At 45.4% G+C, this 26,839-nt stretch overlaps 1 protein-coding gene across 3 annotated transcripts in view; it reads right to left on the bottom strand.

The window, feature by feature from the left end:
• Positions 1 to 26,839, bottom strand: part of TRIO (trio Rho guanine nucleotide exchange factor) — a 379,704-nt gene that overhangs the window by 74,233 nt on the left and 278,632 nt on the right. For all 3 annotated transcript variants that reach the window (XM_017893310.1, XM_017893311.1, XM_017893312.1), the window contains exon 34: positions 21,088 to 21,331. In XM_017893310.1, coding sequence (XP_017748799.1) covers positions 21,088 to 21,331 — 244 coding nt within the window. The remainder of the gene's footprint in view (positions 1 to 21,087; positions 21,332 to 26,839) is intronic.

Raw genomic sequence — 26,839 nt, 5'->3', positions numbered from 1 at the left:
GCTTCAATCCGTTGGGCATGGTGACGGGAGCCGGCTGGAGGCTAAAGGTGTGGAACCCCTATCCTACCTCTCCCACCACAGCAGCTAGAGCCACCCCCTTGGCAGCAAAAGCAGAGACCAGCTAAACAGACACTCAGACACAGACCGGGACGCGACAGGGACAGGCACACAGACTGGCAGTGTGTAGCTCCGCCGGCCCAGCGCGCGCCTCTCCCTCGCTGGCGTCTGAGCGCGCGCGCTGCAGTTGGGTTTCACAAGTGGGAATACCCAGGCGCAGTGGATTTCATTCTACCGCACTGATTCTAATTGGAGCTCAAGGAAATTCTTCAGGCACCCTGGAAACCAGATGTCTCTCCCCGCCTGCACTAGCCAGAGCTGCAATTTTCTTACTCAGTGAAATGTGAAGTGACAGTTGCCCTCCCCACGCAGGCCGTTCTGAATGGCTTCCCTGACTCGGGCTTTGTGTACATCTGGAGGGAGGTCCGCCCTGAGACTCACACACCAAACAGCACCTCCTGATGTGACTTGATAAAAAAAAGAAATGTAATGCAGTCTAATAGCCAACTGGTTACATCACTGTGCGGTAACGCCGCTCCTCACTTATTAAAAACATATCTTCATTCTTCCTCACAGGAAGCAGCCAGAGAGCTGAAAATGTAAATTCTTGCATGTGAACTGTAAGGAGTTTTTAGAAAAGCGTATCTTAGAAGTTCTTTCTTGTCTTCCTTGGAAACTGGATCTTTTCCTTAGCCGAGAAACATTCTTACTCTCTCTTTGAAAGTTTCCATATGCTAGCTTCCTTGTCCCACACCACACAATAGCTTCAGAGGAGAACTTCACTGCGTGGGAACTGCGGGGTCTGACTTCCGGCTTCTGTGGTGTGCGCGCTCCCCAGTGCCTCGCTGCCCTCCACGCTAGACCTGGATGCTCTTGCCTTGGTCTGACGAAGAGTCACCTGGAATATTCTCCACATATCTCAACCTGTAATGTGGCTCTGAGCTGCTTACAATGTCTTTGAGGAAGTGTTATTTGTTGAACCTTAAAAAAAACATGTACTATCTTGAATTCTTTATATTAATAATTCTTCTCATGTCTGCTTTATCTGACTTGACAATATAAACAATTTTATTTGTGCTGTTTTATATGGCTTTGCTAAGAAGAATGTTGCCTTTTTTTACTTCCTCAGTTAAAAAAAAAAAAAGTTAAATTTTGGTTTTCTCCCCACCCCTACATTTGTTGCAAAACAAATTTTAAAATCCTCAAAGGAAAAAGGCTGTGAAAACAGCACAGACTTCTAGTTTCTGAGTTTAAGACAATTAACTACTATAAAAATCAAGATGCTATATCCAGGGCACCCAGAGAAAACTATCTCAGGTACTGCAACGGCTCTCTCACAAACGGCTGCAGAGAGGAGTCTGGCATTTATGGGCCCATGTTAGGCTACATATTCTTCTTAAAACATCAAAAGTAAAGCGTAAGGCTGTTTTTCCCTTTAAATGGTCCCGTGATAGATCCAGATGGTGGGTCTATGCCAGGACCCAGCGAGAGGCAGAGTTCTGCACAGAGCACATTTTATGTAAGAGAAGAAAACTTTATTGCCAAATAAATAACCTCCTCTTTTGTTAGCAAAAGCACTAAAATTATGACCTAAAGGAAATCAAGTTAATTGACATTCTAAGGTTTCAGTTACTACAACCGTTATTAAAAGTTTACTTTGTCCCTTTCCAAAATATGGACTGCCAACACGGGCCATTAATTTAAAAACTAAAAAAGAGCTGTCAGGGAATTTAATTACTTTATGTGTAATATAAGTTCTCTATGAAAGAAAAGAGGATTAAGCTTAAAAATGAGTGAAATAATTTTGGCTAAAGATGGATGGGAAATTTCCCTAGGGACTGATCACTTCAAATCTCAAGTTTGGGCTGGGCGCGGTGGCTCTCGCCTGTAATCCCAAAACACTTTGGGAGGCTGAGGCGGGTGGATCACGAGGTCAGGAGTTCGAGACCAGCCTGACCAACATCGTGAAACCCTGTCTCTACTAAAAATGCAAAAATTAGCTGGGCATGGTGGCACATGCTTGTAATCCCAGCTGCTCAGGAGGCCAAGGCAGGAGAATCGCTTGAACCCCGGAGGTGGAGGCTGCAGTGAGCTGAGATCGTGCCATTGCACTCTAGCCTGGGTGACAGACTCTATCTCAAGACAAAAACAAAAACAAAACCCTCAAGTTCACATCTGTCAGAGGTGTAGCATCGCAGAGATGAGGGAGTGAGGTCTGGGTCCCCTCCTTCCTTCCAGTCATGTAGGTGAGAGACTGCGGAGCGCATGACATAGGACAGGGCATTTTATACAGTAGATAAAGAGAAATTATCTCAATTAAAGGCAGGCCCCGAAGGGCGACAACCTGAGCCACTAGACAGAAACATGGCACCAGCGGAAATGCGGAGGTGAGTAAATGGCCGATGGGAGAAGAGTCGAGGCAAAAGGAAAGGGGGGAAGTCCAAACCACTGGCAAAATCTCCCTGGAAATAAGTTTTGACGCCAAGGGGCCTATTTCTACCATGGTGGCATAGCCAGGGATCTGGTCTGAGCATCTGAACAGACTCGGTTCAGGAGAAGGCAACACAGGGGCTAGCGATCTTAACATTAAGACTGTTGGAAGAAACGCTGGTCCAAAACTGTGGCCGTGAGGGTGGGAAGCAGAAGGAGGTGAACACAGGTGGGTGACTTGGTTAACTGAGAACAAATTATAGAAGTGACAATGTGATGTGACCAGAAAGGAAACTGGAAGCTACTGAAAGGCTTGAGAAAGGGGAGAATGAGGTTAAAGCTTTGAGTCTTTAACCTCATTTGATCCGCTGAATGAGTCTACCTGCAGTGTGAGAACATTAGCAAGTAAGTAAAGGGAGTCAGGAAATGATGACAGAAGCCTGAATTGTCAATGAACAGGACCTAGAAAAGGAATGAAGCAGTGAGACAGGTTTAGTGCAGATGGAGTTGAATTTTGCAAAGAAAGGAGATGTGAAAATGGAGCGAATGGAGTGGGTCAGAGACAAACGTCACAGGCACTTGGCAGAAGAGAACGTGTGTAACACAGACATTTAACGGAGTTTGTAAAGGAAAACAAGAGCTTCTGTTTTTTGGTATTTTTGATAATCTTTGACATTTGAATTTGATGGCTGGTCATACAATTTAAAATGTCGCAGAGAGAACAGAAGATCCATCAAGATAGTGCTGCTTTGAGGACATGACGTTTGACTCTGAGGACCAAAGCCAGAGAAGCTGGGAAGAAACAAAAGGGTGATATCTGTGTCAAGCAAACTGGGCACTGACTCTTAACATCACGGCCATATGTCGCATCCCCCCGAAACAAATCACTACAATCCACCAGGATGAGGGGGTTACGGGCTGAACTGTTTATTCCCAAATTCCTATGCTGACGTCCTGGACCTCGGAATGCGACTGTGCTTTGAGGCAGAAATTTAAAGAGGTGACTGAGTTAACATGAGGTCCTTAGGATGGATCCTCATCCAGTATGCCTGGTGTCCTCACAGGAAGAGGAGATGAGGGCACAGACATGCATGGAAGAAAGGCCCTGTAAGACACAGGGAGAAGATGGCCACGTTCTTGCCTCTGCAAGCCAAGAAGAGAGGCCTCAGGAGAAACTTCCTCTGCTGACACCCTGATCTCTCTCAGTCTCCAGAAAATAAATTTCTGTTGCTTGAACCAGGCAGTGTGTGGTACTTTGTTATGGCTGCCCCAGGCACAGCTCATCAGGGCACGTGTGTGTGAGGGGTACTATACTCCAAATGGAATATAAACACAGAAACCAAGGAACCCAGCTGAACACCACCACCCGGAGGTGGGTGGGGAAGAAAAGAACTAACCTAACTTTGAAAAAGAGCTTTCTGATTGTATACTGTAAAACCAAAGGAAAAAACCTGTAAGTTTCTCGAAGGAGTATGGGTTAGCAATTCTGAAACTACTATAGTGAGAATGGGTGGAGTTGAGTCTGAAAGTCATAATTAGTTAAAAATTCAATTTCCAAACAGGAGAGGAAAAAAAAGAACTTTTAGAATAGGACTGAACAAATAATTATATTCCGGAGAATGAAATCCAGGTGTCTTACTATCAAAGAAAGAGGTTACAAATGAGGAAAGGAAGAAGGTTAGAATAAAGCCTGTGTTGACAGATTGCAGGTGGACATTTCAGCATGCTGTAAACTCATACACACACATACAGGAGCCTAGTGGAGCTGTGAGAAGAGGGCCACCACCCTCCAGAACCCCAGAATGGCAGATCCACTGACACAGCTTGCACCGTGTGCCTGGAAAAGCTGCAGACAATGCCAGTCTGTGAAAGCAACCAGGAGGGAGGCTGTGCCCTGACAAGCCACAGGGGCAGAGCTGTCCAAGACAGTGGGAACCCACCTTTTATATCAGCATGACGTGGATGTGAGACATGGAGTCAAAGGAGATCATTTTTGAGTTTTAAGATTTGACTGCCCTGCTGTATTTCAGACTTGCATGGGGTCTGTAGCCCCTTTGTTTTGGCCAATTTCTTCCATTTGGAATGGTTGTATTTACCCAATACCTATACCCCCATTGTATCTAGGAAGTAACTAACCTGCTTTTGATTTTACAGGCTCATAGGTGGAAAGGACTTGCCTTGTTTCGGATGAGACTTTCCACTGTGGACTTTTGAGTTATTGCTGAAATAAGACGTTGGGGGACTGTTTGGAGAGTATGATTGCTTTTGAAAGGTGATGACATCAGATTTGGGAGGGGCCAGGGGTGGAATGATACAGTTTGGCTGTGTCCCCACCCAAATCTCATCTTGAATTCCCACGTGTTATGAGAGGCAACTGGTGGGAAGTAATTGAATCACGGGGGCAAGTTTTTCCCGTGCTGTTCTTGTGATAGTGAGTGAGTCTCACAAGACCTGACGGTTTTAAAAAGAGGAGTTCCCCTACACAGGCTGTCTCTCGCTTTGCCTGCTGCCATCCATGTAAGATGTGACTTGTTTCTCCTTGCCTTCCATCAAGATTGTGAGGCTTCCACAGTCACATGGAACTGTAAGTCCAATAAACCTCTTTCTTTTATAAATTGCCCAGTCTCAGCAGCATGAAAATGGATGAATACAAGAAGAGATGGAGATGGGGGCAGGGGAGGATGGAGGAGGAGAAACAGAAAATACAGATGTTTACGTATGCAGGGGTTGGTACACACACGTATCTGCTAAGAGGGCCTCAATCCAAGGCAACACACAGCAACGAGCATACGTAGCACCCAAACCTTAGTTTCTAAGACCATTCTCCAATAAAAGGGACCAGGAGGGCTTCTTGGAGAAACGGCAGACTCCAGGGCTGTGGCAGGGAAAATACAAGATGAGCCTGGAACATACTATAGTGCCAGAAGGTAAAGGAGTGCTCTAAAACAAGATGGGAACATGTCAGAAGTTCACAGACAGGGTTCCTGAAAGGCACAGCTGGAACAATCTAAGACGAAAACAATTGACAGCACTGGGTTAGGATCCACACAATAAGTATCCAGTACTCCAACTGATATAAATAAAGAATGGAATAAATAAAAAATGAGGCAGAGGGACACCTCTTATAGAAGAATTCCAACTGATAAATTCAGAAGGAATGCGGAAAATATGAAATACCATTAGGCAAGCACTATAGTGTTGTAGGCGAGCACTACTGAGGGATGCCAAAATTAGAGGGTAAAGGTAGGATGAGAAACAGAGTATTTGCACAGTTCAAAAATATTTCCCCACAAGGTATTTATTAATCACAAAGAGAAAAACAGTAACTTTACAGTGGGGGAAATGCTGCAGATGCTGCTGAGACAGTGAGGTGAAAGGGAGTCCCTGGAAACACTCCAACCAGCCTGCACATTGGGGTGGAGCCTTGGGAAGTCTGTACCCTTTGCAGCGGGGAGCAGCCCGGCTTCTCCTCTTCCTGTGTGGAACCTGGGATTCAAACTGTGGGTGCTCTAGCAGGGAGTTTGGCCTCGTGGAGGATCCTTGTTTCCCCCCGTTTTTTCCCCTTTTCACCCAATAAAACCCTGCTTTATTGAAACTATCTGCGAGCCTAAATTTTCGTGGCCATGGGACGGATGAGGACCCCATCTTTAGCTGAACTAAGGAAAAGTCCTCGGACGCTACTTTAGCCAGGTGACCAAGGTCCACACACCGGCAGGGAGACGTCTCAGGATACCCCATGCCCCTGACGTGATGCACGGAGAAGGGCACAATAGCGTCAATGCTGTTCTTGCCCAAAATGCATGAGCTAAATTTAAGAGAAAACATTGCTTTATTTACTATTAGATAAACTCAAATTGGGAAGCATCTTATGAAAGGACCAGTATGCCTTAAAATTGTCAAGGTCATGAAGAAGAAAAAAGACTGAGGAGTTACTACAGATTGGAGGAAATTATTAGGTTGGTGCAAAAAGTAATTGTGCCTTTTGTCATTGAAATGGCAAAAACTGCAATTACTTTTGCATCAACCTAAATAAATACAATGTGGATTCTAAATTGGATATTAAGCCAGAAAGAGGACATGAAAGCAAAATCCAAGAGAAGGCCCAGGGCTTAGTTAAGAGCATGCCCTGATTTTCATCACCGTATGTGAGATGTTACTATTGGGGGAGCTGGGTACAGGGTGTATAGAAATTCTCTGAACTATTTTGGTCACTTTTCTGTAGGTCCAAAATTATTTCATGATAGTTTTAAAAAATAAAAAAAACTGAGTGTTATTTAAATGCAAATAGCTGAAGAAACTCAGAGTATGAAAAAGTTACCAGAAAAAAGTAGGTAAAGTCAGAGAAGATCTTTGTGGAAAAAGAAACATATCAGACAAATTAAAGATCTGTGAATAAAGGGGTTTATGATTATTGAAAAATGGTACTGAAGGAACACAATACAAAATATATTTTTTCCACATACTTTTGTGGGGCAAAAGCATGAACAAAAATTACAATAGTCAATCTTATTTTCGTGAAAACAAAAGTATTTTATTTAGATTAGTTGAAAAGCAGCTTTTATGGTCATGATCAAAGTTAATGCCCACGAAATTTACTTTTTATGTAGCCTTCTCTTGTAATAATTATTTCTCAAATATTTAAAATTTGGACTTCAATATTCGTGTTTTTTATTAATCTGCTCATAAAAAATGAGACAGGTCATTTTTGCCAAAAGGAGTCTAAAACAAAAGTAGTAAAAAGCATCAACAAACAAACGGTGCTTTAAAAATGAAGACTAGAAATATACTTAAGCCTAAAATTAAGATGAGCCAAAGGACCTGAAGTCTTTCTGTTGAAATTATGATGCTTTTTGAAGAGTAAACATATATTTATAATTAAGCAATTAATATAGAATGAAAAGATCCTCAAAAGCAAAAGACTGGATATATAAAACATTAGCTGAATTCTGAGATTAGATCTTGAAGGATGTAACGATTAGGAATATTATAATTTCCTCTATTAGAAGTGTTTTCTGAGACTTGATTAATACTGATAAAATTTCAGTATTCTACCTTGAAGTCAGTCCTCAAACCTCAATTATTAAAAGCAGCACACAGCTCTGCAGCTGAGGATGCTCGGCCCCTGAAATGCCATATCATTTTTTTAAAGAAGCAATGCTGGACTGTTTTCCTTTTGCCACCTCCCCAGGCCTCGTTTTCTTCCCCATGCGTTTCCGCTCTGCACAATATGTCCACAGTGCTGGCTTCAAGCACAGCTGCACCGCCAGGATGGAGTCTCTCAGGTTCCATGCACAAAGATACTCCTGTTCAGAGGAAGTTTTCTCCGGTTTCTTTACCCCATAGATAATACCTCCTGCTCTGGAGGGAAAGGGATGACGAAACCCCTGCTTCTTAGGGCTCCATTCAGCACAGGAGTTCCTGCTGCTTTCTAGCACAGTTGCCAATCCACAAAAGCACCTTTATGGAGGCATTCAAACTCTTCATGTAGGTGCCAAGAATTCCATAGGCTCCTTTTCATTGCTTTATTTACTATCTTTTCACAAACGATGTGAGTTTTTCTCTTTCTTTAACAAAACAAACATTCAAATACTCCTTTTTTACATTTCACTTTAACTATGTGACATTCTCGTTTGCACCAGCATTGTGGATTATTTGCAGAACTGCAATACAATGTGGTAACCTCGCAAATCGTGTTTCTCAAAAAAGTAGCAAAAACAACAGTGCTCAAAAAATTAAGAGCCATGTAGCTAACCCTTGACTGCCAATATGTGCTTCTGATGTCCCAATTCTGTTAAACTTCAGAGAATGAGAGATATAGGGCGCAAATTCACAGGGTTAATGGCGGTGGGGAGCTGACAGGAAGCTGAATTCTTTAGCTCCTTTAAGGAAGCGTGAAGGAGAACAAGCAGCTGATTTTGATTTAGGGAAGGGGGCAGAACAACAGTTTTGGGGCAAAAATCTTTTACTCCTGGATGCAAACTGATAAAGAAAACATGGCTTTTCCTTCGTGATTGCTTTTTCCACTTATTCACTCATACATAACATGCTCATTGTGAGTGAAGTTCTGTAATTAGGGGAGGAGGAAGAGGAGAAATTTGGCCCCCAAAGACGAAAAAAAAGATTTCCATTAAGATGACTTCTCTGGGCAGTGGAATGCATTTGGAATTATTAGATCATAATTCAAACTGGAAAACTGGAACTTGATCCTTTTCATAGAGAGGAATTGTTGGAGGGCCCATAGCCTCTCACGAATGGGCAAAGCCAGAGTGCAGCAAACTTAGGACACCAGGTTCTAGAATCAGCTCTTCCATAAACGATGTCTAGCCTTGGGCAACTGAGTTTGTCTCTATAGGCTCCAGCTTCCTCCCTGCACCAAAGGTTTCTTCCAACGTGCACGGACAGCAGTGGGTACAGTGCCTAAGAACTTGAACTCTAAAGTCTGACTGCTGTTTTGAAATTCTCACTTTACATCCCGTGCTATGTTTGGTTATGTGATTTTTCTGTGCTTCCTTTTCTTACCCTAAAATGGGGATGATAATGGTGTATGTCTACATTGTCATGAGGGTATCTTGAGGGTGGAACGTAGAGAACAGGGCTGTGGCTGGCAAAGGCAAGTCCTCACCCCGTGCTCTCTGTTACTACTGTAAATTTCTTAAGGCTCCAATGGCCCCCTTGCTATGGGCTGAAGTGCATCCCCCTAAAATCCATGTTGAAGTTCAAATCCCCAGTACCTCAGAATGTGACTGTATTTGGAAACAAGGTCTTCTAAGGAGGTGATTAAATTAAAATGAGGCTCTCAGGGTGGGTGCTGATCCAACCTGACTGGTGTTCTTACAGAAAAGGAAATGGGGAGACAGACAGCTATACAGAGAATTGGCAAGAGGGTGGCCATCTGCAAGCCAAGGACAGAGGCCCCAGAGGAAGCCAACCCTACTGACTCCTTCTAGACTTCTGGCTTACAGAACTGGGAGAGAATAAATGTCTGTTGTTTAATCCCCCAGGCTCTGGGATTTTGCTATGGCAGCCAGCAGATGAATACACCTTTCTCCCCCTTCTGTTAATAAACTGCTCCACGATCCAGGACTGAAATGATCTAAATGTTTTTAAGACAGTAGGAAACAAATCTATATCTAAGAACAGAACTTTAATATTCTTCCCTTCTAGCATTCAAATTCTACAGACTCACGAAAAGGGGTGGGGAAGAGAACAGACGCAACTGAACACACAGGGCTTCATTTCTCGACAAAAATAATAAAGAATTCCAGAGCCCCCGTGCAATGCAGCCAAGGCAAATGAGCCTGTTTACTGTCCTCTCGAATGTTTGAAAGGACCTTCAAATAACAAACACCTTGGGGGCCCTGTCCTACATTTGGCTAGAAAGGTTCGGGAAGATGATGTCCCCCTGAGTAGTCTGCGATGTGGAATGACCAACTGTCTGAAGTCTGAGATGTTCCAGCCACTGTTGGTCAGACCACGACGAAGCAGGGCAGACCCTGAACACGTCTCAGAAGCCCCAGGCAGCCAGCCCAGCGTGAGCCACACGGAATCCCAGGAAGGGGCGTGCGGACGTTCTCCTGGGAGAGGTGGTCACGGGGGCAAGAGCTCAAAGGGTAGCCTCCTGCCCCCATGCCCTTTTCTGTCCCCTTCAAAACTCTTCCACAGTGTCAGGAAGGAAGGAAGTTAGATTTGAGAGAGCTTTAAAAACTGTCTTATTCAAAATTCAGGCCAGGCGCAGTGGCTCACGCCTGTAATCCCAGCACTTTGGGAGGCCGAGACAGGCGGATCACCTGAGGTCAGGAGTTCGAGACCTGCCTGACCAACACAGTGAAACTCCGCCTCTATTAAAAATATAAAAATTAGTCGGGTGTGGTGGTGGGTGCCTGAGGTCCCAGCTACTCGGGAGGCTGAGGCAGGAGAATCCCTTGAACTGGGGAGGCGGAGGTTGCAGTGAGCCGAGATCACGCCACTGCACTCCAGCCTGGGTGACAGAGCAAGACTCTGTCTCAAAAAATAAATAAAATAAATAAACAAAATAAAATAAAACAAAATTCACTGTGATATGTTTGTGGTAAGAAACTGAATCCTTCAGAAAGAGCGGAGATTATACGGAGACTCTAAGGCCCGTTAGGAGAGCCATCAACAGCCCAGCCTTGTGAATGTATCTCTCGCAACTGCATAGCTTGGATTCATGAAGAACTTTGCAAGGATGAAAGGCATACGGGGCACCACGAAAGCTATTTTATACACATACTGAGGGAAGAGAAGTTACTTGCTCTTTGGAAATCACTGCCACTTGTTTTTTATGTGGAGAATCTCAAATAAAAGTGCAAAAATGTTGATGAAAGATTATTTACATAAATATTTCATTGCATCCTCTGTAATTCTGTGGGAAAATATCCATCCAAACCTCACCTCCCAGACAGGTCACACAGAGACTCAAGCTTTAATTTATAGGAATGTATTTAAAGTGGCCCATTCAAAAAGGACAATTTATTTATTTATTTATTTTGCTATTTGGGTAAAAAATTAAAAAAAAAAAAAAACCACACAAATATCGTTACATACAAAGTTTTACTGTGATTTTTTCCCCCATAAATGCATTTAACACATCAATTCTACGAAGTCTATCTTCCAGACACACCTGTACATGGAGCAAATGATACTCATGCGAGGGTATCCCCCGCAGCGCTGTTTATAGCAGTGAACAGGCTGGTCCCAGCCCGATGTCCCTGCACAGCACACGAGTTAATCACTAAGGCACAAACACACGTGAAGTGCTGCACATTGAAAAAAAATGAAGCAGGTCTCTAGGTACTGGAATGGGGTCAAGGGATTAACAGCCAGGGGCAAAATATGCCACCTCTCATGTCAGGAAAAGGAGGGAGAAATGCATATCTATTCACTTATTTACACATGCCTAACAAACATTGGAAGCACAAGCTAGAGATGAATAAAAATGGTTATCTGTACCTGGCATGTGGGGTTGTGGGAACAAAACTTCTCAGTTTATATTGCTTCATGTCTTGTTTTTTGAACCATGTAAAATATCTAAACATAACTTGTAAGTCTTAGAATTTTTCTTTCTCTTATTTAGAAAAAAGTTCTCAATGTGGGTGGGGTGTCTGAAATTGTATGTAGAAGTTTTGTGCCTATGTGCATTTTCTGGAATAGGTACCAGAGCTCCCATAAGATTTGTTCAGGGACACATGACAAAGACTTCCAAGGCCTGCTGCTTCTAAATTAGTCAGAAGAATTTAAGGCATTTTCCCTTCTCTTTGCATTTTCAGCTCAGCTATCAGGATCTGTAAAACGTTCCGTGTATGGGAAAGTCAGCCCAAGGAGTACAATATAATCACAGAATCTCATCTCACGCTTCTCTGAACAGAGAAAGGAACATAAGGCAAGAGCCAAGCCACACTCGGGTCTGTTCAGCACACACTTCTCCGTCAGTGCCTGGCTGCTGTGTTATCAGGTGTCCTCAGAGCCATGAGCTGCTAAACACTATCAGGAAACAAGCTGAGACCCACCCTGCGGAATTATATGATTGCTCCCCTCCAGAACACCATTTATTCATTTTCAAGACACTTAATGAAAACCAGCAAGCTGGACTTTTAAACCATCTCTTACCCAACAAATCATCTTCTGTAATTTTTCACAGCTTCTGCAAATGCTAACTAGAGTGAACAAATTTAAAAGGGAACCCCGTTTGTGTAGTAAGTAGCAAAGTCTGATGCCTACGAAATGTCAGAACGGAGGCAGTAAAGGAAGTCCAGCGTCCAGAGAGTGAGAGGCAGGAGAGGATGCAGCGGCCCGGTACCTGTGCGGCCCTGCTTGGCCCATTAGTCACCCCCGCAGGGCCTGTCTCATTTTTCCCAGGAGCTCCTCGCTGATTTTACTGCTTTCCCTAAACACTAGGTCATGGCCATTTAAAGCAAGTGTGGGAAGACCGTTTCTCATTGTTTATGACTGTGGTATATATATAATTTTGTGATGATCTAATATGGATAGTGTCAATACCTGCTCGTGGATTTTTCCTGTTTTAATAAACACTTTAATGTAAAGTTGGAACATGAAAATACCTCAAACATAAAGCACTCAACAGAGTAATGGCCCACTTGTGTGGCTCCGTAATTATATGCTACATAGAAAACGCTCCTTAATCACAGGTCTCAGATTGATCTCTCAGTCTTGGCTGCACAGTGCTCAGGAAAGGGACAGCGTCTTTGTTTGAAAATTCTTGGTGTAACTCCATGTTCTTTGGTCTTTCTTCCCACAGGAACTGACATTAGCAGCTGTTCAAACAGAATACAACTGCTCTTTTCCAAGCTAATTAAAAAAAAAGTATATAGATTTCTCAGTATATGTATTTTTAAGAATGTGTGGGCAGATACGGGTTTGAAATGCCTAGGCATTAGTGTGCTTGGGGTGTGTTTCTGATAACAGTGGCAATGTGGCATGAAGCAAATGTCTAAATATACCTGAATCACGAGATATTCAACTAAACTTTTTAATGTCACTAAACTCTTCTTAATACCCTACATTTTTGGAAAACTTACTAGGTCACCGAAATGTTATAAGCAGTTTCAGTCTCATATGACTGAGGAGACTCAGATTCACCTTTGGGGCAGATCATTTCCTGACCTGGGGAAGACCACATTTGGGATGAACAAATTTAAACCAAGTCCTCTGAAAAACACCTGGAGAAATGCTAGAGGCCTCAGAAGGACAAACTCTGTGTTTGGTCGCAGAGGCTTCTGCGAAGGTAGAGAAGAACCTCGGTCTCTGCAAAGCTGGAGTTTTTGGGTGGTGAGGCAACAGGGACTTTCTCTGCTCAGTGTGTGGCTGGCTCTTGTGTTGGTGGCTGTATGTGTCTGTGGCATGAATCCAACTCAAGTCAGAGCAGGCACCAAAAAGGCACCCAGGCCCAGCTTTTGTGGCTCAGCCTGGACTGTCCACGGGTCATTTCAGACTACGTGACTCCCACCAAAGAACTGGCTGACACGGGATACCTCCATCCTGACGTGACTGCCCAGGTGAGAATCCAGGACAAGACCGCAGCCCTGTGGGTAGAGGTGAGGCTCCCCTCCAAGGAGGGCATCCCTCTGTCAACTGCCCTGGGTGGGCCAGTGAAGGGCTTCTCTATCCTGGCACCTTGGAAAGTGGTTGGAGGGGTGAGGTCGTCTCTGGTTACCGGTTGTATTCTGAGCAGGGAAACGGCACTGGCGTATCCCCCGTGCTGGGGTTGGCTGGGAGTGCAAGCAGTGAGGCCTGGGCTGGGAGTTCCTGAGAGTGGTCACACCTGGCAACCTGGAGTCTTCTCTTCCATCATCTGCAAACTCTGTGAAAGTCTTGTCACCTCGTCTCATCTGTGCCATGGGGGGGTGAAGGGGACATGTGAACTCAGGGGACAGACCGGCCTCCTCTGATCTGCACAGGGTAAAGGACGGTGGTGGGGCCACTGGCCAACAGGCTAAGCCATGACCTCACCAGGCCAGATGTTTGATGAGGGGCTGTAAGAAAGGGGCGGGGTGAGGAGGCAGTCCTGGAGGGAGGACAACAGGGGCACACAGGCACTGTCATTTGAGAGTTGATGGAAACACACCCTGGCTTTGCAGTCACACTGTGCTTACCCTAGTGTTCACCCGTTAGAATGTGATGCAGATGAAGCTCCCAACCTCCAGGCATCCGGCCTGGCACATTCATTCATTCATTCATTCATTCAAAAAAGTGACAAGTGATTCTGAGGAGTAACCCCGGTAAAAAAGGTGTGTGCATTTCTAGGAACTCTGAGTAATAGTCCCAGCAAATAAATAAATCTATATAAAGTGTGTACCTTTAAAGTTACAAAGCAAACAAAAAACTCCCAGAACTCAACAACAGGATTACAAATGAACTGCACTCACTTCCCCACGATCGTGCCCATGCTGAGAGTCTCCCGCTAAGCAGTTCTGCCATGTTTACAGGGCTCAGTGCAAAGCTCTCCCTGCAACCCTCCGCTCCCATCTCCTCTGCTTCTCCCCGGCTCTCTCGGTGCCGGCCATCTGCGAAGACTCGCTGCTTTCTCTACCGAGCCTACTGTTTAAAACACCTGTGTTGTCTGCAGTTCCTCTATCCCATTTTTAAGTTCAACAGTCTCATTCCTGTCACAAACTGTTTAAGGTGCTTTCAGTGAGTTCCTGGACAGTTTCTTGTGGGTCTTCAGTGTTCCTTGGAGTTCATCTAACTGGACTTTTTCAGCTGCCCTGATGGGAGCCTCTGTGTGGAAATAGTTGCTAACTAGACCAAGATTTATTCTGCTCTCTCCTCCCCTCCATGGACTCACTGAATACATTTACTTTTTTCATGAGGATTTTGTATTTGTATTTGATGAGATGAGATGGGAACTGTTAGGTAGGGGTGAGTGAGTGGGAAAAAAAGCCCCTTTGTTACCTGACGCACAGCTCCAAGAGGGGATGGTGTATAGGGGTGCATGTGTGTGCACGTGTGTGTTTGTGTGTACGTGTGCATGTATGAGACAAAAGGTCTTGTTGGACATGTGAGGAAGCTGGATTTTATTCTCTGACCAATAGAAAGTCGCCGAAGAAATTTAAGCAAGAGAGTATGGCAACATTTATGTTTTCGGTGAAACGAAAAAGGGCAAGAAGTGAGGTTGGGCGATCAGGTGGTAAGAGTAATGGTGGAAATGAAAAGAGAACATACTTGAAATATATTATTGAGATAAAGTTAACAAAATTGAGTGGGCAGCCTCAAAAAATTAAAAATAGAATTACCATATGTCTTAGTCCATTCCTGCTGCTATAATAAAATACCTTAAACTGGATAACTTAAAAAACACAGAAATTTATTCCTGACAGTTTTTGAGGCTGGGAAGTCCAAGATCCAGGCACTGGCAGAGTTAGTATTTGAAGAGGGCCTGCTCCTCAAAGATGGTGCCTTCTGTGCCCTCGCGTGGCGGAAGGACAAAGGGACTCCCTGGGCTCTTTTGTAAGGGTAGTCATCCCATTCTCAAGGGCTCTGCCCCCATGACCTAATTGCCACTCAACAGCCCACCTCTTAATACCATCACTTTGGGGGTTAGATTTCAACACGTGGATTTTGGAAGGACGCAAACACTCAGACAACAGTATCGTATGATCCATCAGTTGCATTTCTGGGTATACACCCAGAAGGGCTCAAAGGAGGGGCTTGACGAGATTACTTGTACACCCGTGTTCATAGCAGCGCTATTCACAAGAGTCATAAGGCAGAAGCAACCCGAGGGCCCATCAGCAGATGAGTGTTGAACTCAATGTGGCATCTGCATATGAAGGGATGCTATTCAGCCTTAAAAAGAAAGGAAGTTCTGACACAGGTCAGAACATGGAATCTTCTACAAGAAATAAACCAGTCCCAAAAGGACAAGACTACATGACTTTCTACTCACACGAGGCACCTACAACAGTCAAACTCATGGAGACAGAAAGGAAAGGGGCAGTGCCAGGGGCTGGGAGGAGAGAGTGGAGGGTTTTGTTCAATGGGCACAGAGGTTCAGTTCTGTAAGGTAGAAAAGAGTTCTAGAGGTGAATGGTAATGACGGCTGCACAACAGTGTGAAGGTCCTTAATGCCACTGATCTGTAGATTTAAGAATGGTTAAGCCGATACATTTTGTTATGTGGAGTTGACCAGTTTCTAAAAAATGTGGTGGGCAGTGGAGAGACCCTCATGTGTGTTGGCCATGTTCTTGGGTGAACAAGTGGGGACATGGTGGGAGAGGGAATCTGAATACTTTAGATTTGAAAAAGTTGCTAAGACACTCAAGTGGAGAAGCAAACTATTCAAGTGGACAAGAAAACCCTCGGGAGAGAGCGTGGAGAGAAGCACGGAGAGCTTGGAGAAAAGCAGGGTGGACCCAAAGAAAAGTCAACATTTCGGATAGTTTAGAATGAAAATATGTCTCTTTCTCATTTTTAACTTGAGTTACAGAAAATGCCCCATTTTATTAATAGCAATCATGTATCACTACACTTACGAAAGACAGTCCCCCAATCTTCTCTTCACTACTTGCAGCCAGTCTGGTCAAGCCTGAGAGCTGATTCTGCTAGTGCCCGCTGGAGTTGTGGTAAACTATGGGGGACTGTTTTTGGCACAGATTTTACCATAGTAAAATGTGGCATCCTGAGTTAAAGCCCCTGGGTTTAGAGGCTCAAGTCACCCACAAGCAAAAGGTTTTATTTCTCATGGTTTTTTTTCCCCTTAATTTTCTCATTCACTGCAGATGACTCACACTCTGAACTTCTTCGAAATAAAATGCAGGTACTGAACCATACTTTTTCTCTATCCAAAGGAGAAAAAACTTTAAAATTGTGAATGACTTTTAGAGTGGTAAAGGCTAATTTTTATAAGTGGGTGTTTTCTTCTAGACGTATTTGAAAGCATGAGCAAAAAGGCCACCTGTCATCACGTTATGGGTTGGTGTAAGGAAACGGCAGTTTTGAATCAGCCTTTGCTCATAAAGCCTTCTAAGAAATCTGAACTCAGAATGTCAGAGCTGGCAAGGCCCTGAGAGGCCACCTGCACCCGCCCTGTCTCAGGCCTCCTGACAAGAAGCCCGCGCCTGCAAACTCGCCAATCACTCCTCCCTTGCCAATAAAAGGTCACTTCTTAAAGCCCACTTCATTTTATTTATGTACTTTTTAGATATGAGGTCTCACTCTGTTGTCCAGGCTGGAGTGCAGTGATTTGATCATAGCTCACTGTAGCCTCAAACTCCTGGTTAAAGCCTTATTTTAGCAAAAAAACAATTCCATGGAGGCTGAGAGGGGCCTTCCAGATTCAACTTCGCATGGCAAGGGCTCTGGGCAGCGGCAGTGCAGGACACAGGCCATGGGGTGGTTTTCCAGATGTCTTGAGTGAGAAGTGTGACGGAAGGCCCTCCCCAGGCCAGGGTACGAACTCCTGTCCCACCCTCAAAACACTATCAGTCAAAAAGACTCATGGTGGGCACTCCAGAAATGCATCCGACAGAGAGTGAGAGATGCTCGTTTGCCCAGGTTCGCGACAAGACTATTCTGCTCTTTCCTGGCTACTTTTCCTTCCGATTGCACTGGAGCTAAATCCCCAGGACCATTGTGTAGGGTGACTCTTGGTTGGGAAGAAAGGGAAAAGGTGAAAAAAGCAGGGCAGCATAGGGCAAAGAGGATGTTTTGAACTGGTCTCATTGGAAATATACACATTCTTGATATTTCTGTTTACTTCCTGTGACCAAGACTGTCAATAAATAGATAAGAGTGACAAGTTTTACAAGTTGAGACAATGCGAAGGGAAGAGAACTTGGATTTACTGAGTCATCAACAATGGTGACATGACACCAATTTCAACAGTGAGCCCACATGCTACATGCTCGAGTGGAAGAGAGTGAAGGGAGGTGAGTGGGCCTCAGCCCGGAATGCACCAGAGACTCACTGGAGGCACAGACACAACCTCCAGACCTAGGCCCCAGCCCCAGAGCCTCTGAGGTAATGGCAGACAGCATAAACGACAAACAGAAATAAGACTGCTGGAGCACACAAGGGTTTGTTGAACCCTCAATCAATCCTGCTATGCCCGGCGTCTGTTTAATTCATGACCAAGATGCTGAGATGGAGGAAGGACGGCCAGAGCAAGAGCAGAAGGAGCCATCAGACACGAAGGTTAGCTGGCCCAAAGGACGCCGGGACATGCGAGCTTCCAAAGCAAGCTTTGTTCACAAAACAGAAGGCATTTTTTAAAGAGACGGGGTCTCGCTATGATACCCAGGCTGGTTTTGAAATGCTGGCCTCAAGCAATCCTCCCACCTCAGCCTCTCGAGTAGCTGTGATGACAGGTGTGTGCCACCACACCTGGCCACAAGATAGCATTTCTCAGTGGAATGATGTTCACAGCAGAGTCCTGTTTCAGACGCAAAATTATCTCCTTGAAAAACAAATTGTGTAATTAAATTTCTTATTCATTTAAAATAAGCTGTATTTTTATCCTCTCCCAAATCATTTTAAGGATATATAGCTGATACAAGAAATCTGGTCTTCATAAATTCCATGAATTCTCAGTGTCCGACAGACTTCCAAGTCTAGCCCAGCTTCAAAACCACCACGTGAACCTGAGCACTGCTCATCATGAGTCCCGGACCCTTGTTTGCTGATCTGAGTAATTAGACTCATTAGCTTACTATTCTCAAGCAAATAGATAGTCATTTGACCTTAATAGGCATGTTTTTTACATTCGAGGTAAAAATGTAAAAGTTGGATCAGGGTGTTATGAAAAAATTACTGAGGCACTAAGGCTGAGAAAATGTACAGAAACTAGAACTGAATGAAGGTGCTCTTTCCTCCTGCCTGGAAGGTCAGAGCAGTAAAAGTCAGAGACATGTAGGAAACTAACTTTAATAGCAAGTGACAAGAGGCAAATCTGTAAAGCCAGTTCCATACTGTCCCTGAGTTCTGAAGCGAGGGTGAGGCAAGGCAGCCTGAACATCTGATACTGGAGGGGGTCTCACCCAGCTGCCAGAATGATGCACGCCATGGTGTGCAGAGAGGGGCCATGTTTAACTCACTCGCTGCATATCCTTCGAGTCTGAACAGCTCTTATACTGAAAAGAGGCTCAAAAGGAGAGAGTGGATGGGCAAAAGCATGTGGATGGCTGGCATGGACAGGCCAGCACATGCCAATGTCTTTCCGGTCGCGGGGGCAACACCCCTCTTCACACACAGGGCATGAGAAGGGGGAGGACTGTGGGGCTGAGCAGAGGCAAGCCTGGGTCTCTGCTTCCCAGGGGGCAGAGGTCTCCTGCTCCTGCAGTTCCTATGTCTTTTGTTGGACTCCACGTCTAAATTCTTATCCCTTATTGCCTGACTTTTTGATGATGGCCTCTGTCTCCTAAGATTCTGGTCAAGCTGCCTGGTTTCCTGGATGTGGACATGGTCAGGACCTCACCCATGTCCTACCGCTTCCTACCCTTGTGGTTGAAGACGCCCTCCATTTCCATGTTACTTCTGACCCACATCTGCTGTCTGTTGCTGTGCAGTTCCTAACACTGCAAGGGAACAACCATTCTTTTTTTTTTTTTTTTTTTTTTTTTGAGATGGAGTCTTGCTGTGTTGCCCAGGCTGGAGTGCAATGGCACGATCTCTGCTCCCTGCAACCTCTGCCTCCTGGGTCCAAGCGATTCTCCTGCCTCAGCCTCCCGAGTAGCTGGGAATACAGGTGTCTGCCACCACGCCTGGCTAATTTTTTGTATTTTTAGTGGAGACAGGGTTTCACCGTGTCAGTCAGGCTGGTCCGAACTTTTGACCTCAGGTAATCCACCCGCCTCAGCTTCCCAAAGTGCTGGGATTACAGGCATGAGTCACCGCGCCTGGCCGGGAACAAACCATCTTAAGAGTTTCCTTGCATTACAGGAAATAAATAAATAAATAAATAAATAAACAAATAAATAAATAAGGGAAATAGGAAAAAAAATGGATACAGTTCTGAGCCCCTAACCACTAGCTGGCGTAAGTTCACAGCAGGTCTTGCTCATTAAGAAACACCTTCTTGGTAAACATAGGGCATAAGAGGGTTTGTGAGGGGCAGAGAGTCACTTTCCAGGTACAAGAATGTCAGAGAATATCATAGAGAAAAACGAAATGGTACAACGTAGCAACATTCAAAAACCCAACCTCCACCAGAAGTTTTCTGGGCAAAGCCAAGTGTGATGAATGCTTAGTTCTTTCGCCTTGGCTAGCCTGCAACTGCGAACACCAGGAAGTAAGGAACACACCACAGGAAAGGCACATGCAGAAGAAATCTTTCAGAACAAGTGTTATTTGAGGCATGCTTAAGTTCACCAGGGCTCCTCTGCAGAACAGACTAATTTCAGGAAGAGTTGTGCTTTATTTTCAACTCAAATTCAAGGACTTATATTGATGCAACTTTAGAAACATTCTGGCAACAGGCTAAAAGCCAGCATGGCCCAGATCGCTAAACGCAAAGCCTCCTCGAGGCGAAGCCCACCGCTGTTCCAAAAGCACGGGCAGCATCAGCAAACATGGAAGTGGACACCTTTGGCTTTTGGCCAAAGTCTGAAAATCCTCTGCCCTTCTCTTCGGATTTCTGGAGAAACAACAGCCTAATTCTTCCTGTTTCTTACCGAGGTAACAGTAAACTCACATTTAGGCCCTGAGAAATCCGGAACATGGCTTGGCCTATAATTAATCAGGGGAGCTGATTAGTAGCTGTTTTCTCTTGCAGCTTCATTAGCTCCCCGGAATGACTAACCCTTTGGAGCCAGGGGATGGCCTCCAAGAGGTGTCATGACACACAGAAGAAGGTAACTGGAATGTTCCGAAATCAGTGTTCTTCTCTAAATTGATGTCGTATCTCACTACACCACCCTGGAAGTGAGGAGATCACTCATTATTTCTGAATCATGGGTGAAATCCTCATTTCCTCTTCAGGTGCTAATGCCCAGAGAGTCAGTGACCATGTGCTGAAGGCACAGCTGACAAGAAAGCTCATGAGCATTGACAGGAGCAGAGGCGCGGAGACAGAGGCCTTCAGGGCCACTTCCAGTAGGCGTCTGCCACCCACGCCCTGCCAACTCCTACCTTTGTGGTTGAAGATGCCCTCCATTTCCATGCTACTTCTGGAGTGGGCGATGCACAGTGAGCCACAGGGGACCAGGCCTTCTGCCGCTGGGGAGCGGTCAGTGGTCCGCACCAGACACCAGTCAGGCTTGTCATGTGGCCGCTCCAGAACTTCCACGGTCTGGCCCCGTCGGATGGTCAGCTCGTTGCTGTTGCAAGCGGTGAAGTCGTGGATCACCACTGTCAGCTCACAGCCACCAGAGAGCTGGGGGGAACAGAGGAAGAGAGCACAGGTCAGCCAGTGTGAGCCATGGTGCCTTCAGGCACAGCTGGGAACTCCGTGCGGTGGGTGGAGAGCCTCCCCTGCCCCGGAGTGAGCTGAGTGCTCCGAGGCTGTGTGATCACTGTGCTCCCCAGATGAAAATACGATTTTTCATAAGAGCTTCCAAATTTCTTGAACCTTAGGCATTCTATTTTCTGCCTCACAAAGTGGTATTATATAGACACTAATTTTTTAACTTACGGCAAACTAAAAGAAATTCTGCTTGAAGGCTATTTGGGGGATTATCATGAAATACAGTGATAAAATGAGATAAAGTTCTGTTCCAAATTTCTGTTCTGACCCAGTGTTGGCTGTGCCATGCTTTGGAGTATGCGGGCTCTTTAAGCATCCCGTGGGTCAAGAACGAGGCAGCCACAAGAAGGGGACTGAGCAGGCAGTGTGCTACGACTCTAAACCAAAGCAAAGCACACCTGCCTGTCTTCAGAATCCTTCAAGTGCCCCCTCCTGCTTGTCCAGAGCTCCCCTTGGTGTGACTCCCGAGGCCCTGTGGTCTGCCCTCAGATTCCTTCTAGGCTCCCCTACTCCAGGCCTCAACACACAGCAGGCACCACAGGCTCTGCAGACATTGGCTTGTTTCCCAGAGGTCCTGGATTTTCTGGTCTTCGGTTCCTCCAGCCTGATGTTCCTTCCCCTTCTTCTCTCCTTTTACCACGCTCACTCCCACCTACGCCTACTGAAACTCTTCCGGTCCTTAGAAGCTCATCCATAAACTCTCTAACGACACACACCCCATGGCCTCTGCCGGTAAAACAAGTGCATGGTCTTCTCATGACTGTCTGCTTCAGATGGCCTGAACCTTGTGTTCCCTCAGACTGTAAACTCCGTGGGGACAGGGCTCATGTGCTCATTAACATCCCTCCTACCTAAGAATCTTTTCGGTTTTTTCCTACATAAGAATCCTGAGAGCAGCTCCCGGTCTCTGGACTGTCCCAGGTTCTGTCTCTGCTGTTTCTCCACTGTCCCCCTACATGGGCTCTTCAACCACACCCTCAAGTTGACTCCTCCCGCGCTCGCGTCCCAACTGCAGACGGCTTTTGGTCCCTGCTGAGCAACTGGATGCTTCCCTGTCCCCCCCAGTGCAGAGTCTAGGACATGACTCATGATGCCCTCCCACCCCCTAACTCTCTTTTTCTTCTGGTGTTGCCTTTTGGGTAACAGTATCACCATCAAGTCACTCAAGCTAAAAAAAACCCCACTCTCTTCCCTCCAAATGCTGTGGAGCAGACGTTGGGCGGCTGTCCAATCACTTCCTTTCTCCGCACTCCCATACCAATCACTTCACTGGATCCCACAGGGCTCCTGAGCGGCCTCCCTGACGGACTCCAGGTTCTCCTTCCAAGCCACCTAAACACTGCTGGCAGGAGACCTTCTAAAAACACATCATCCTCTTATGCAAAACCCTCACACACAAAGGCCTTAGCATAGGAGCAAAAGCCCCCCAGCGGCCAGAAGCACCTCCTTCCTCCTCCTGAGGGGTCCTGCCTGTAAGTGGCTCATACCATCCCTTTTGCTGAAAGCCCCCACGTCCTCTCTATTCTAAGCTCCCCACTGGCTCCGAGAGGTCCCTCTTGTGCCTGTCCTCCATGGCACCTCAATTCTGAAGTGAGCCATGCCTGGAGTTACACATGTGTGTGTCTGCCCTCATCACCAGAAGCAGGCTCACCTCACTCTTCTGTGAACTTTCCATTTCTGGACTGGAAGGGCGGAGATGGGGCTGGACACAGTCACCCTGAGTCCCCCAGTGCCAATGCTGGTGGGCATGTGGCTTAGAGAAGCTGTTAGGAGTGGGACTCCTCCTCAGCCTGCCTCGCATCCAGCTAGCATCCAAATATTTGTGAAATGAAAAAGAAAAGACACATAGCTCTAAAAATGAAGGCACTGCATTTGAAAACCCGAAACGAAGCCTGGATTTTCCTCACTGGCTTCAGGAGCTCACTCTGCCTGTGCTTAGCCTGCAGCCGCTCAGCTCTCCTCTGTTGCCTCCTGCTAAAGGGCAGTAGCCCAGACAAACCACAGGCACACAAGAGTGTGCTGCGGGCTACGGGGCCGGCTGTGGGAGTGAGAGAAGGCGAGGAGGGAATGGCCCAGCCTCCTGCTGGGAAACACTCCACTGGGCACAAGCCCACACCCAGAGACCCAGGAGTCTGCATCCTCCGACGGCTCACACTCGCGCTGTGTTCTGGGGCCGCCCCCTTGTGCTGAGGACCTCTGGGAGCCTCTGCCATGCTCTGTGCTGTTGATTACCCTCCTGTTGTAGGAGGCTATCTTTTAAGAGAAAGTTCAGATATTCAGAATAAGAAACACATGTCCACTAGACAACCACAAAGATCAAAACAAAACCAAACTCTCCCATCATGAAGCACAGTATCGACAAAGTGAATCAGCTTTGCGAGGCCACAAGGAAAGTTTTCATAAAACCCCTTCGCAATCTTACAAGCTTCTCCGTGGAAAACCCATGCTAAATTTTACAGCTCTCTGAACAATCAAAGATGCTAATGTTAAAAGCTCAAAGGTAGAGGCCCAGCCTGGAAAAGACCTTTCCTTGCAGAACCACACACATGGAGTGGTTAGTCCTGTGACTTACAGCTGGGGTGCTTCCTGTTCCAGGAACATAGAACCGGTCTGCAGGCCCCGAAGGAGGGTCCAGATTGCCATGGTTCCTTGGACCTGCCCTTCCCAGGCCTCTGGGTCTGGCTAGAGCTCCCCAGTGATGCCACCTGCCGCTTCACTGAGTGCATGTGAGAAGCTCCCAGCAGAAACCCACTGGGCTTCCCTGACATTCTTCCAGCAACCCCCACTCCCAGATGCTGGGAAGTGCACTGTCTCATCACCTGCCCTCTGGCTGCCTCATTCTCCAGAGTCTTATTAATTTTCCAGACGGCTCAAAGCCATGGGCTGCGGGTGGGGGAAGGGTGGGAAGCGGAGAGAGGGGCAGCCCAGGAAGGAGGATTAAGCTAGACTTTATTTCTGGCACTGATTTCTTAGGCCCTTAAAGAGTAATCAAAAACTATTGGAAACATCTGTGTACTTGACAGGCCATAAGAAATAAAAATCAAGCATGTTCTGCCAAAGAATCATATACAGAGTTAAAATTCCTTTTTAAAGGCTTTTGAGAACTTGTTAAGAAAATCCAACAGAATAATATTTCAAACGGCACTACAATTATTTTAAAACCTTCCTATCTCCCAGTAAATCAAGTGGCTTTATCCAAAAGAGAGGACCCACACCACTAAGGGGAGGATTAAATGGCTGTTTTCCAGCCCAGAGAAAAGCTGTCCTGTGGATGTGCCTCAATGCTCACATTTCAGTATTTTTAACTTCTTGCTACAAAACATCTTTGAAACCAGGTTTGCTAATTAAAAAACAAACAAACAAACAAAAAAAAACTTTGTGTACAAAAGACTTGTAATAACTATTTTGAGGAAGCAATGCAAATCGTCACTGCTTTTTAAGAAAAATTGAACTCCAAACTAGAAAACACATTCAGCCACTATCTTGTATGTTACGTCTGTTGGAGGTCTTGGCTTTCAGAGAATTTCTACCCCCAGCTGAAAGAGTTACCATTTTATTTATCTAGTTTAAAAATTTCCTTCTCTTTCTAACCTTATTCTGTGCGAGTTCTCACAGTATCTTTGTTGCTTCTATATATTTAATGGGTTTCTATCGTGGGCTCCCACCACATGCATTGAATTTAGGATTGCAATTTGTGAAAATCTCACTTTCCATGACTCACATTAACACTTGTGAGATTCATATCAGAAGACAGATTTTTTAAAAAACCTTCCAACTTTTCACTATTAAAAAAATGAATGTGGTGACTAACAAGCATGACAACAAAACAGCCTTAATTGGACCAGGGGCCAGGGACCCACCACCGATGTGCCTCCTCCAAAGACTACACCATGTCCCTCTTTAGGCCCAGACATATGGACAATTAGCAAAATCAAATCGGTTCCTTTCCTGAATTATTTCCAGAATGACTGAAAATAAACAACTTACTGTATTTCACCCGAGAGAATGAAATACTCATCTCTGGTTGCAAGCATGTGAACCTTCAACAATTACCACACAGAACAGAGAACTCTACTTTTCATGTTTTCCAAAGAAACCATGTTATATCATCGTCCTGCACGAATGCAGTTAATGGCTGTAACTAATAAGAGCCATGGCGGGGACTTTTCACACTGCGAGCTGTCACGTCTTCCTTTGCTGCTCAGAACACCCCCGCCCTGGACACTACAATAAGGCCTGTATGGCTCAGGAACATACGGCTCTCGATAGACAGCAGCAACACCTGGTTTGAATCACCAAGCTCCGCGATGAGTTCTGGGGCAAGCTCTGCCTGAGGAAGAGGGGCTCTCTAGGACCATGTGGTGGGTGATGCAGTCTTCGCTGCAAACAATTCTACCTCAAGAACAAGAGTCTAATGTGGTAAAGATCAATTGCAAGTGGGTTCTGACCGATTTTCTGAGAGCAATTCAAAAGCAAAAGGGGAATGTAGCCTAATAAAAGCCATTTTCCCCTAAAGAACAAAGTGTATTAACTCCCGTGAACCGTCACATCCTACAGCCCACTAGAGTTCAGTCATTCAGAAACCTCACAAAAGGGTCTTGCGGTTCCATGAAGGTTTCACACAGAGTAGGCCAAAAAATGATTACTTGGTTGGAGGGAATTAGAGAGTACAGTGCTATTACTAGCAATGGTTACAAAAAAGGGCAACTATAGGCAGCCAGAACAATTTCCGTAATAAATGCTATTATGCCCCAGGCTCTCACCCACCCAAGCTTCTCCACAGGGCAACTTCACAGAGACTGGGGCTGATCAGCAGCCGTTCTAACGTGAACAACAGGACCCCGTGCTCACGCCAACGCCAAAGCCGCTTTACATAAGGCCAAATTCCAAGGAGAAGCGTTCACTAAAACCTGCCACTTAAGAGTTTAAAAGAGGAGGACTACTGTGATAGGCTCTGATACGCTAGGGGCACAGAAAGAAACCTGTGAGGACCTAAAAATGATTAAGACGGTAAACTTTATATTGCATTTTTTTAACCACAATTAAAACAAACAAAAAAAAATTCCATGAGAAAAAACGTTTTCAAAACCAGCAGCTTACCATACTCAACACTGTACCTGGAAAAGAATGAGTGAGGACAGTGTTTGAGGATGCCAGTCCCTCCACTGTCTACTCACCTGCTCACACACTGCTTTTCTGATGTGAAAATTGATCTTGGAAGACTTGAGTGTGTTATGTTACATACATGCATTGGAATGAAACAGTAGACGAAAAAAGGCTGCATTTAAAAGATGCAACTAAAAAGATTAGGCAAATCAGAGACAGGACAGCTCTCATGCATTAGGCTTCAAGGGTTCACAGAAGCTCACCTGGACCAATGTTGTATTCTTGCTTTTAGCATATCCCAATGAGAAATGC

Source organism: Rhinopithecus bieti, unplaced genomic scaffold (assembly GCF_001698545.2).
Source record: "Rhinopithecus bieti isolate Rb0 unplaced genomic scaffold, ASM169854v2 scaffold_22165, whole genome shotgun sequence".
Classification (NCBI taxonomy): domain Eukaryota; kingdom Metazoa; phylum Chordata; class Mammalia; order Primates; family Cercopithecidae; genus Rhinopithecus; species Rhinopithecus bieti.
This window is presented reverse-complemented; position numbering and strand designations above follow the sequence as displayed.